The 13,355-nt window shown below is 35.0% G+C and overlaps 1 protein-coding gene across 1 annotated transcript in view; it reads left to right on the forward strand.

Moving 5' to 3' along the window:
- Nucleotides 1–13,355, forward strand: part of NCAPG2 (non-SMC condensin II complex subunit G2) — a 111,575-nt gene that overhangs the window by 54,328 nt on the left and 43,892 nt on the right. The window contains exons 17-20 of the mRNA XM_043967735.1: nucleotides 5,105–5,278; nucleotides 6,098–6,168; nucleotides 10,767–10,920; nucleotides 11,061–11,234. Of these exons, the coding sequence (XP_043823670.1) occupies nucleotides 5,105–5,278; nucleotides 6,098–6,168; nucleotides 10,767–10,920; nucleotides 11,061–11,234 (573 nt within the window). The remainder of the gene's footprint in view (nucleotides 1–5,104; nucleotides 5,279–6,097; nucleotides 6,169–10,766; nucleotides 10,921–11,060; nucleotides 11,235–13,355) is intronic.

Here is a 13,355-nt window from a genome sequence, read left to right on the forward strand (position 1 = left end):
GATTTGAAAAGGATGCATTTACCATTTCTGTCTTTCTGCATTTGATTGTCAGGTTTTTATGTCTAATACACGGTCAGTTTTTGTGTAGGTGCCATGTACTGCTGAGAAAAAGGTATATATTCCTCTATCCATATTCCGTTTTCTCCAAGGTCTATCATATCTAACTTTTCTAAAATTCTGTTTGCCTCCTTAACTTCTTTCTTGTTCATTTTATGGTTAGATTTATCTAGTTCTGAGAGGAGGGGGTGATCTTGAGGTCCCTTTCAGTATAATTTTGCTATCTGTTTCTTCCTGTAACTAATTAAACTTCTCTAAGAATTTCAATGTTCTGCCACTTGGTGCATATATGTATAGTATTGATATTACTTCATTGTCTATAGTACCTTTTAGCGAGAAGTAATTTCCTTTCTTATCTCTTTTAATTAGATCTGTTTTTGCTTTTGTTTTGTCTAAGATCAGGATTGCTCCCCCTGCTTTTTTTTTACTTTAGCTGAAGCATAATGTATTATACTCTAACCTTTTACCTTTACTGAGTGTGTATCTCTCTGCTTCAAATGTGTTTCTTGTAAACAGCATATTGTAGGATTCTGGTTTCTAATGTACTTTGTTATTCACTTCCATTTTATGAGAATTCATCCCATTTACATTCACAGTTTTGATTATTAACTGTGTATTTCCCTCTCTTTATTTTCCTACCATTTATACTTTTCTCTGTTTTCACTCTTTCCCTCCTCACTAGTGTTTTGCTTCTGACCACTGCCTCCCTCAATCAGTCCTCTCTTCTATTAGCTCCCCCTCCCTTTTCTTTCCCCTTTCCCCTCCTACTTTTGCCCTCCTTTCTGCCCTACCTCTTATCACCTTCCTCCCTTTTCCCTTTTTTACTTCCTGTTTCCCCTCCTACTTCCTTAAAAGTAAGATAGATTTGTATAACCAACTGAGTGTGTATGTTATTTACTCTTTGAGCCAAATCCAGTGAGAGTAAGGTTTGAACAATGCTCACCCCCTCCCTTTTCCCCCTCTACTATAATAGGTCTTTTGTGCCTCTTCACTGTGATATAATCTATCCTATTCTGCCTCCCCCTTTCCTCTTCTCCCATTACAATTCTTTTCTTTTTCACCTCTTATTTTTTTTTATATCATTACATAGGTCAACTTATACCCACACCCTCTGTCTATGTATATATTCCTTCTAATTGCCATAATAGAGATACAGTTCTCAAGATTTACAAGTATCATCCTGTCATATAGGTATATTAACAGTTTCACCTTATTGAATAACACTTTTTTTTCTTTCCTGTTTAGCTTTTTGTGCTTCTCTTGAGTCTTCTATTTGAAGATCAGATTTTTCTATTTAACTCCGGTCCTTTCATCAGGAAAGTTTAAGAATCCCCTATTTCATTGAATGACCATCTCATCCCTTGAAAGATTATGATCAGTTTTGCTGGGTAGTTGATTCTTCGTTGTAATCCAAGCTCCTTTTCTTTCCAGTATATCATATTCCAAGATCTCTGATACTTTCAATTAGAAGTTGCTGAGTCCTGTGTAATCCTGACTGGTTTCTTGATATCTGAACTGTTTCATTCTGGCTGCTTGCAGTATTTTCTGTTTGACCTAGTAATTCTGGAATTTGGCTACAGTATTCCTTAGAATTTATATTTTGGGATCTCTTTCAGGAGGTCATTGGTGGATTCTTTCAATGACTATTTTACCTTTTAGTTCCAGGATATCAGGGCAGTTCTTGATAATTTCTTGAAAGATACTGTCCAGGCTCTTTTTTTGATCATGGCTTTCAGGCAGTCCAATAATTCTTAAGTTATTTCTCCTGGATCTATTTTCCAGGTCAGTTGTTTTTTCAAAAAAATGAGGTATTTTACATTTTCTTCTTTTTTTTTTCATTCTTTTGATTTTGCTTGACTAATTCTTGAGGCCTCATAGAATAATTAGATTCCACTTGCCTAATTCTAATTTAAAAAAATTTTAAAACATTTTTTTGTTTTTGTTTTGAGGCAGTTGGGGTTAAGTGACTTGCCCAGGGTTATACAGCTAGTAAGTGTTAAGTGTCTGAGGCTGGATTTGAACTCAGGTACTCCTGAATCCAGGGCCAGTGCTCTATCTACTACGCCACCTAGCTGCCCCTTTTACTAATTTTTTAAGCCTATTTTGTAACTTATTAAAATTGAGCTCTGCTCCTGGGGTACAGGGTATATTGTCCCAAGCTTCTTGCACTGGGAGCCAAAGACCTGTCCACTGGCATTCTGTGCTGTGGTCTCTGGGTTTAATGGCTTGCCTACTGTGCTGGCTTGGCCATTTCCCTTCTCTGCTGGGACTAGAGACCTCACAGCTGCCCTGCTAATGCCACCAGCCTGCTGAGGCAGGTCCACGGGCCCTCAGTTGCTGATTTGTGCTGTAGGCTAAGCACCTCCTGATAGATAGCTAGTCTGGACACTCCCTGTGCTGGGCTGCATGCCCCTTCTACCCAAATGAGAATGACCTTTCCTGAAGTTCTTTCGAGTTATCTTGAGCTGGAAAATTGTTTCAATCCATCTTTTTGTGGGTTCTATCACTCCAGAATCTATTTAGAGGCTTGATTTAAAATTGGTTTTTGAGGGAACCTGGAGAGAGCTCAGGCAACTTCCTGGATCCTCTCTATCATCTTGTCTCTGCCTTCGTGACTCCACTTCTTAACTCTGCAGATAGGTGATGGTTAAGAAAACTGGAAGACCCGAGTTTAAATCTCATCTAAGACAATAGCTGTGTGATCCGGGCAGGTCACTTACATAACTTAGTTTCTTCATTTGTAAAATGGGGATAAATAATAGCACCAAACTCACAGGATTGTTGTGAGGATCAAATGAAATAACATTTGCACAGTGCTTTAGAAACCTTAAAGCACTATGTAAATGTAGTTATTTTTATTAAAAACAGATATAAAACTCCTTTGGCGTAAGAGCTTTTAAAGCCCTACATAACCTAGCCCCAATCTTTCTTTACAGTCTTAGTAGATAATACTTCTCCTCCTGTACTTTGTAATTTAGCCAGATTTACCTTCTCTCTCTGTTCCTCACACATGACATTGCTTCTCTAACTATATGACTCACCTATTGTCAATTCTAGTGCCTCCTTATTGACCTCTAGAAGCATATATAAGCTCTCCTATTTAGTTTTTAAAGCTCTTCACATCCTTACCACAACCTATTTAGCTGTATTGTATACTCTTCCCTTTCCCATGTCCAGTAATATAGCCAACATGGTTTTATTTCTGTTCCTAACACAGGATCCCCCATCTTCTTTTTCTATACCTTTGCACTGATTGTCTTCTGTGCCTGAAATATATTCCCTCTTCCCTTCTGTCTCATAGAATCTAATAACAAGCATTTATTAAGGACCTACTATGTATTAGGAAATACAAATAATGAAACTGTCCCTTTTTACAAGGAGCTTACATTCGAATGTAATTCCCTTAATGCCTGCAGTCTCTTTACCCATGAATAGCCTGCTATGGCCTTCTCACCATTGAATATCTCCCTGTATGGCATGCCCCTCTTTCTCCCATTTGTGAGATCCTCCTGTAGCCTTCATTTTAAGCATGGGCTAATCTTCCTTCGCTCCTCAGCTTGCCGTGTTCCTGACTTTTCCTGGACTTTAAAATCATACCCCTATCTCAGGGACTTTCATTTTCTACCTTCAACTCTTTCTACTCCATTTTGTTTGTTGGTTTCCCCAGGAGAGTGTAAATTCCTTGAGGTTAGGGAATCTCTTTTTACTTGTATTAGTATCCTCAGTCCTTAGCATAGTTTCTGACATTTAGTAAATGCTTAATTAGTGCTTGTTTTGGAAGAGATAGCAAATACTTGTAAAAAATGTATGTAGCACAAATATAAAGCAAATAAATATAATTGTATGCTAAGTAGTTATATATAAGGTACTGTGAGAGCAAGGGTACTAACAGGTAAGGGGATCAGGAAAGGATTCATGTAGAATATAGGGCTTGAGCTCCATCATAAAGGAACAGACTATAAAACAGAGATGAGGTGAGTACATTCTAGGTTTGGGGGACAACAATAATTATTCAGAAAATTGTGTTGAATTTTAAAAAAGTGAATTCTGGAACATGTTTATCAGACAATTGTATATTTGCCTCTAATTAGCAAAATAATATACCATGGGTGTTTGTGGCATTATATTTTTATTATATTCCTATAACTGACATTCTTGTTAAAGACTGTAGAGAGCAAGATAAAGTTATGAACCATATTGTTAATTGCTGATGGACATAAGCTAATTGGTGTACTTTAGACATAACACTATATAAAGGGCGACTTTTCAAAACACAATGGTGGCAGCATAGGATCTCTAAATTCTTTAAGTAAAATGAAGTGTTAGATACTAAATTCAAATATATGTGGTTTAATTCAGTATTTAATCCTGGTACCTCCAATACAGGAATATCTGTGTTAGACAAGTAAAATACTGCTTTTTGCATTTTTTAAAGCTTTATGTGATTGAGGAGAAATTCTCCATGATCAGTAATCAATAGAGTAGCCCAATTCATAATTAAAAGGTTCTAAGAAAATTTTGTTCCCTCATATATTTATACGTGTTTTATACTCTTTTGGTTTTTGTGTGTATGTGCCTTAGGACAGATTAAATTTTAAGTACATGAAATTTCATAGGCCTTCATGTGAATATATTATAATTAAAGTTTATAATGAACATAAATACATGCATTGTAAGCCAGTCAATGTGGTAAAAGTAAAGGGCAGTTTTTGCTCTCACAGGATTATTTTCTTTGTCCTGAAAGTAGGGAAAGGAAATGATTCAAACTTAGGTTTTTGGGAATTTTTCCATTTTTTTTTTGAAATATCTTTTAGTTTTACTCTGTATTTCATAGTATGATTTTAAATGATTTTTACTCAGTATTGGCTGTCTTGACAACAGAATAGTTTCTTGTATTTTTGAGACAACATCTTGTTAGAGGCATAGTTGGTAGACTAGGTGACTTCTTAAGGAATCCGTTAGCTGTGTGTTTCTAAAATTTGTTTTTAAGTGGTAGAGAGTATTTTTTTTATTTTACTTTTTTATACTAAAATTATTTTCTCTTTAGGTACTGGAGAATACATTGTCAATAAATGACATACCCTCTATGGCAGGTTTATTGGAAGTCATTGTAATTCTGTGGAAAAGCATTACTAAAACTTTGGAACATAATAAAGAAGCAAAAGCTTACACCATCAGCAAGTTTGCTTCTGTGCTTCCAGAGTACCTTAAGCACTTTACAGTGAGTATCAAACTAAATATCACAGTTGTTTTGAACATCATATATTGAAATAGCTGAGTTTCTTCAGAAATGTGGCCAGAATGGTGAATGCCCTGAAGAACAGTTGAAATAAACATGGATGTTTGGCCTGGGACAGAAGATTTAGCTATGGTAGCTATCTAAAAAGTGTTTTAAGGTCTGCCATGTGGAAATTACATTAGACCTTTTCTGCATGCCCCTAGAATAGAAGTAGTAGTAATTAGCTAAAAATACAGAGACAGATTTATAGTAAAGGTGAGAAAAAACTTTGAAATCATATATGTATATCCAGAAGTGGAATACCCTGTTGAAGAAGTGGGTTACCCCTTAAATTCTTCCCTTTACTTCTTTAAATTAAGGATGAATGAGGACCTGTTGCCTGTGTTATAAAGGGGATTCTTGTTTAGGAATTAAGTTGGACTAAGTAGTTGCTAAGGACCTTTTCAAGTGAATGATATTCATAATTTCAAAATTGCTTTTGGGGGGCAGCTAGGTGGCGCAGTGGATAAAGCACTGGCCCTGGATTCAGGAGTTCCTGAGTTCAAATCCGGCCTCAGACACTTGACACTTACTAGCTGTGTGACCCTGGGCAAGTCACAACCCCCATTGCTCCGCAAAAAAAAAAAAAATTTAAAAAAAAATTGCTTTTGGGAAACAGCCCCCCACCCTCCCCCCAAAACCTACACAATTTGTTAAATATTATCTGTAATATTACTTAAAACTTAATGGTAACTCTGTCTTTTGATAGAGGCATTCAACATTTTACATTATTTGTTAATGCATTTTTTTTCTTATTCTTAGGATGATCGTTGCAAGATTCCATTATTTATGTTACTGTCTTTTATGCCAGCATCTGCAGTACCGCCATTCAGGTACTGTGCTGATTTTTTAAATCTGAGACTCTGAGATGGCTTTTTTCTGCTTTTATTTATTTGTTTGATTATTTGGAAGACTGAACTTACTAAAATAACCTAGTAAATATTAAAGTAAAAGAGAGGAACTTTTCCATCTAGCCTTTTATCTGCTCTTATTTGCACTTTTCCCCATGGAAGGAGTTGGGGAGAATATTATGCTGCAGAGCACCCTGATTTTTACAGAAAAAAGAAGGAACTACATAGAGCTAAAGTCATGATTTTCAAACCTGCTTTTTTGATAACTTATTTTAAGTGGTGGTGACAAATTCTTAAAGCATAATTAATTTTATTTACTTTAACCTATAAGGAAAGATAGAAACAGTATCATAGAATTAAGTATACAGATGTTATAAATTCTATGATACTTTACTTTTTTTTATAATTGTTTGTGTATGTCTGTCTGCTTCCTCTTCCTTTAAATTCCTGTTCCAAGGCCTCATCATAGTATGTAGATGATCTTGGGATTTTGAAAGCTGTGCCAGTGAAATACAAGCTATATCAGGTGCTACCCAACTAAAAGACTTGTGCATCTCAGTGGTAGACCATGTATGTCATCCACAGATTGCTTTGGTTAGTTACTTGAAAGTTGGTTAACATCTGGTGAATTTTATTCAGCCTTCTTCATAAAATTTAATTAAAAAGTTTAATACACATGTATACATATATTTGTATATATAAGCATACATAGATATTTGTGAGTATGTATGTGCATGTACCTGTATGTATATACATAGATATGTATAAATATACATTTAGACATTTTTGTATTGGTTGAGCTTATGGGCAGATATGGAACATAAATTTATAGGACTCTTGGTAATTTCTGCTTGAAGTAATCATGATAAAACTAGATAAGTGGGCCACCATGAAAATAATTCCAAGCTATTGGTTAGCATCTATGTAGAAGATGGATAAATTGAAAAATTTTATAAAGAACTTAAGAACTAAACTCCAAACGAAATCAAGATATGTTTCAAAATTTTGTGACATAATTGGGAAAGTAAGCAGAGGGAGGGATGGTGAAAGTGTGTTGAAAAATATGGTACAGGATCAAGAAATGAACAGAGCCTCTGGTTTGAGGATTATTCCAAAGCTTCACCCTTGCATATAAGCAATATTTTCTTTTAAGAAAAGAATTGAAGGAAGATATTAGAAGTGGTGAGTATTGAACATTATAGCATAAAAATTGATTTGGCTATATCATTTTCTTAAATTATTTTTTTCAATTAAGCATGTGTTTTCTCTACCTTCTCTCACTGCCTTCCCCTGAGAGGTGGGGGTGTGGGGGGGGACCCTTCTAAATAAAAAAAAATCCTACATTGTCTATGCCTAAAAATATGTCTTATACTGAATATTGAATCTATCACCTCTCTCTCAGGAAGTGGGTAGCAAGCATACTGACTGGTCTTCTAGAATCATGATTAGACATTGCATTGGCCAGAATCCTTAAGTCTTTAAAAGTTGTTGATTGGGGCAGCTAGGTAGAACAGTGGATAGAGCACTGGCCCTGGAGTCAGGAGTACCTGAGTTCAAATCAGGCCTCAGCCACTTACTAGCTGTGTGACCCTGGGCAAGTCACTTAACCCCAGTTGCCTCACCAAAAAAAGAAAAAGAAGATCAAGAAGATTGCAATGATTTAAAAAAATAAAATAAAAATAAAAGTTGTTTATTTTTAAAATATTGTTATATAAGTTGTTTTCTTGGTTCTGCTTAATATGTTCTTCATTAGGTCATAGAAGTCTTCGTAGGTTTTTTAGAAACCCTCCCTTTTATTATTTCTTATGGCACAATAATATTCCACTATGTTCCTTTACCATATTTTGTTCAACTATTTCCTAACTGATGGGCACCCCTTAGTTTATAGTTCTTTAGAAGTTGGCTACTTCTCAAGAGTCTGATTACAGACATGGGAGACATGAATTCTCTGTGGACATCCAAATCATGGACTGTTCAGATTAGGGGTTCCTAACCTGGGGTCTATGGATAGAATAGTTTTCAGGGGGTCCATTACCTTGGATGGGAAAAAAAATTGCATCTCTGTCTTCACCAAGCTTTAAATGAAATTTATGATTTCCTCCAGTTATTAATGTAGGCAGCAAATATTGTTTTGAGAAGAGGTTGGTCCATAGGCTTCATCAAACAACAAAAGGAGCCCTTGACACAGAAGAGTTTAAAAACCCTTGAGTAAGAGCAACCTTCACCAAGTTAGAAGGGAGTTCCTAAACCTCAGGTTCCTGCCATAGTGAAGCCAGAGATTTTATAAAGGGTAGAAATGAGAAGACATTATTTTAATTACAGCAACTTTGACACTAAATATACAAACAAGCTGGTGATTCAAAAAATGGAAAATAGATTAAAATACAGACATTGTGATCATCACTATTTCTTAATAATCATCACATAGAGCATAGAAATTCTTTTTGTCAAGAAGGACTTGATTGCCTTGCCAGGGAGGGAAAAAAACCCTCCAGAACTGGCTTAGAGCTTACGGTCATTTATTATATCAAGAAAATGACATGGACACAAAATTATGAGCAGAATAATTCACTAAAACAGGAAAAATGAATGGAGATGAAAACTATCTTGTGAAGAGACCCACCTAAGTCACATCATCCCAAAATAATGTATAACTAAAACTGTAACAGCAAAAAGAAATAAATGTAAACTGAAACAAATATGGCAATATTACTGCACTTACTATGGTTTTTCATTTTTTACATTTTATAGCATTTAGAGCCCACACATCTGGATGCTGTAACATCTCTAGCCTAATTTGTATTGCATAGAAAATGGATATGACACTCAAAATAGGTAGCGTGGAAAAGAATATATCACATATTGAGAAAAAGGTAGAAGAATTATGGTTAGTAGGTTGTGGAATTAAGAGAGGGTTGGTTGCTCACATGCCGCTTTCATTGATCTTTGTGCCCCACCCCTGCAGAAGTAATACAAGAATTTCACTAGTGGGCATGTACCCTAATGCTGCTTAGTAGAGCCTAACCCTGGAAATGACCAACTGGAACAATATGCAGAAACTACTGATTCTTATTATTTACTATCTTATATGAAGTAAAAATTAATTTTCTTTGGCCTCTGGCAGCAATGTTGCTGAAATTTTACATAGCCATTGAGGTTCAGAGCCTTAGAATTTTTAAAAAAAGTTAACTTGATAATGTCTGAATAAAACTGATATTAGAATGGGCATCTAATTGTGATTCAGCTAAGTAAAACGAAAAATGTTCCAACAAGGATGATTCTAAAAGATGGAATCCTCAAAATTTGCAAATTTGTAACCAAATTTAAAGATCCGCTTATAGTTTGCAATGGTTTCAGTACAAAAATCTAAGAGTTTTTGTTGTTGTTGAAAAAAGTCATAGGCAAGAGATTACACTTAATTTATAGATGATTTATTGAACATGTATAAAATTAGAGTAAAACTTATTTATAGGCTTACCCTACCTTTGTTAATAGTTGGTACAAGATATGACTGTCAGTGAAACAACAATAAATAAATGTGGGGTAGTTAATACCGCACGAACAATGCTAGAAGTCAAAGATGTGATCTTTGGTAGGGTGGAGTAGCAATGGTAGATAGGTAGAGTTGCCTTAGAATGTGTATGGAGTCTTAAGTTGGGAGTAATTAAAAGGAATGGCATTTAGAGGTAAGTACCAAGAAAGAGAGGTGCCTGGAGTGACCATGGGCATGGACTTCAGTAGAATAATTGGTTTCTAGTAACTGGATAACATAAACATCAGCTAGGATATATATTATAATACATTAATGACTTTATTGCGAGACACTGTTGGTCATTGTATACCTGTATTATAAAACTACAAATATTTAAGAATGTATATTTAATGTTTCATAAATACACACAAAAGTGCCAAAGAGTGATCATTCCTTTTAAATTGTTATGTTAATGAAAGCCAAAGTAGTTGTTTATTTTTTTAACATAAGATTCTCAAAAATTTTTAAATAATATTAGAAAATAGGCTTCTCTAAAGAAAGAACCACAAAATAGTTTGTCTACCTATTTTTGTTGTTGTTCAAGTTGTTTTTCAGTTATGTTCAACTCTTTATGATCCCATTTGGGGTTTTCTTGGCAAAAACTGGAGTGGTTTGCCTTTTTCTTCTCCAGTTCATTTTACAGATGAGGAACTGAAACAAACGGGGTTAAGTGACTTTCCCAGGGTCACACAAATAAGTGTCTAAAGGTGGATTTAAACTCATGAAAATGAATCTTCCAGATTCCAACCCTAAAGTTCTGTTATGACACCTTTTAACTGCATGAAAATCACAATTCTTGTGAGAGTAAGGTTTGGAGGACCATTCCTTGAAAATGTTAAAAATGTTTACTGAGATATATGTATAATATTCTCTTATTTGTAATTTATTTAGATAACTTGTTTTGCACTGAAAAAATTTGAAAATCAGTACTATAATATAAACTCATGTACCAAGAATTGGAAGGATCTGGGTATTTCTCATCTTTTAGAAACAGTGAATTTCTTCTTTTACCATCTTAAATAGATATTTATGTTTTTGGAATTTTCAGCTGTGGTGTGATCTCTGCATTGCGGAATCAAGAAGAGGGATCTACAGAAAACCACTATCACACCCTGATAGATTGTCTCTGTTCTTGGGGACAAGTGGGACATATCTTTGAACTTATTTGTGATTGGTTGCCAGACGGAGAGTCCAAAAAGAAAGTATGTGATTTTTTGAATTCTAAACATTTATTTAATAATATGTTTATGTAGCACTTTGTTGCATGAAGGTGGTATTAATTGGAAATATCTTGTTTTCATTATTTATTGTAATATTTAGTGTGTGCTTTCCTTTTATTCAGAGTAAGTCAACTTCTAAACGTCAAGTACGAATTCAGGATTCACATCAGGCGAAGCCTGAATTAGCATTGGATTACCTAGAGTACTTGTTGCTTCAGAATAAGAATCGAGATTTCCTGTTATCTCTCCCTGAAAAGAGACTAAACAGTCTTTTGAAAGCACTTGAAATTTCAAAGGTAATTTTTTTCATAATGGAAATAGCAAATGTTGATTAGGACCCAGGTACTGTTAGAATGTTCAAATTTCAGATACTTGTATTATCAATAGAATATTAGAGCTTGAAATTCCCATAGAGTTTATCTGATACAATTATCTCATTTTACAGATGAAGAAGTTTAGGTCCATAAAGTTGTGACTGACCCTTGGTCATATGCTAGTTTATGGCAAAACATAGATAAGAACCATGGTCTTTTGAGCATTATGGATTGGGAAGACAAGGTTTTTAAAAAGTGAAAAACTGGTGACCGACAAATGAGCCTGCAGTTATTGGTTAAATTATGTGACATAGTTCATGTGTAATATTATATGAGTTTAGCAATAGACCAAATTTGGATTGGGTTAGAATACCTGGGGAACAATTCAAGAAACAGGTAAACCTTGAACTAGACACTAGATGATGGGAAGGAAATGAAGGATATTCCAAGTATGACTAATAGCATGAAGACTGGTAGGAACTGACAATGACAAGATATTAAGAAAACTAAACTGAGTAGAATGGAATATTCATGATGGAGAGTGCTAAGTGCTAGAGTTTCATTTTTATTATTTGAAGATTCATTTAAAAGATTTTTAGGTTCCCACTGATGCCTGTTTCATCTTGGCTCTGCTGCCAAAATTGGGAATCAAGATTAGTAATGAAAATTGTAAGAAACACAAACACAATTTAGTTGTTGTTCTCTTTCATAAGAGACAGTGATGAAAAGGAGGGGCTTAAAGAAGAGAGCATATGCCAGAAAAGTACCTCTTGTTGTGTTGCAAAGGTTTTAAGGAATTAAAAAAAGTAATAGCCAACATCAAAAAACAAGGGACATGGGCAGCTAGGTGGTGCACTGGATAAAGCACTGGCCCTGGATTCAGGACAACCTGAGTTCAATTCTGGCCTGAGACAGACACTTACTAGCTGTGTGACCCTGGGCAAGTCACTTAACACTCATTGCCCCGCAAAAAACAACAACAACAACAACAAAAACAAAAACAAGGTACCATAGTTTTTCAGGGCTAATGGAAACTTTTTTTTTTTTAAATTGGTGAGGCAATTGGGGTTAAGTGACTTGCCCAGGGTCACACAGCTAGTAAGTGTTAAGTGTCTCAGGCAGGCTGGATCTGAACTCAGGTCCTCCTGAATCTAGGGCCAGTGTTCTATCCACTGTGCCACCTAGCTGCTCCAGAAACCTTTTTTTAAAAGTCCCTGAGCAACTTTTATTTTTTTAAAAAATGTCTAGTAAGGAACAGCAGTCCAAGTTTTTTCATTGTGTTTAATGTTCAGGAACAGACTACTGGACATAGTACTTTGTTTACATTTCTAAATGGGCAACTAATCAGTTAAGTGAGAGTCAAGAAACATGAGTATTTTGTACACATATCTGCTACTAATTATAGGATATAGAAAGTTTCACTTTATTCCCTATTCTCATGAAACTTACAATGAGAGGAACTCATATTCACTGGGAGTGGAGGAGAGGGCAAGTTATGACACAGAGACACATAATAGAGGAGCAAACAGAACTTGAAATCTAGTAGGAGAGAAATTTTTCTTGAATGGATAAAGGAAAACTTCATGAAGGAGTTGACACTTAAATAAACAAGGCTTGAAAAGATGAATAGGAGATGAAAAAGAATAGAAAGTCTCTCCATAAATAGGGAACATTATGAACAGACACAGAAGTCTGAAAGATCCAGGATTCTTCTAGAGACAGATTTATTTATATTAATTAGTGTGGGGTATGTGGAAGAAGAGTAGTAAATGAGATTAGCCTGAAAAAGTAAAGTATTACTATATTGGGAAGAGTCTTAAATGCCTGGCAAAGAAGTGGAAACTATGGTAGGTGATAGGACAACATTATAGGGTTAAAAAATATTTTTCCCCATCATTGTTTGATTCTGAATTTAAGCATCAACAAGGCAGTTCCATATATACAGTAGAACAGGAAGAAATGTATATGAAACTGATTTTTTCTTTTGTACAATTTAAAAATATATGTGTATATATACACCATTAATACAATATGTGGTTTGTTTTTGTTCTTATTCCCCGACAGTCTAGCATAATGTCAGGCATATAGTAGGTGCTTAATAAA

The sequence above is a fragment of the Dromiciops gliroides genome, chromosome 5 (genome assembly GCF_019393635.1).
Source record: "Dromiciops gliroides isolate mDroGli1 chromosome 5, mDroGli1.pri, whole genome shotgun sequence".
NCBI lineage: Eukaryota > Metazoa > Chordata > Mammalia > Microbiotheria > Microbiotheriidae > Dromiciops > Dromiciops gliroides.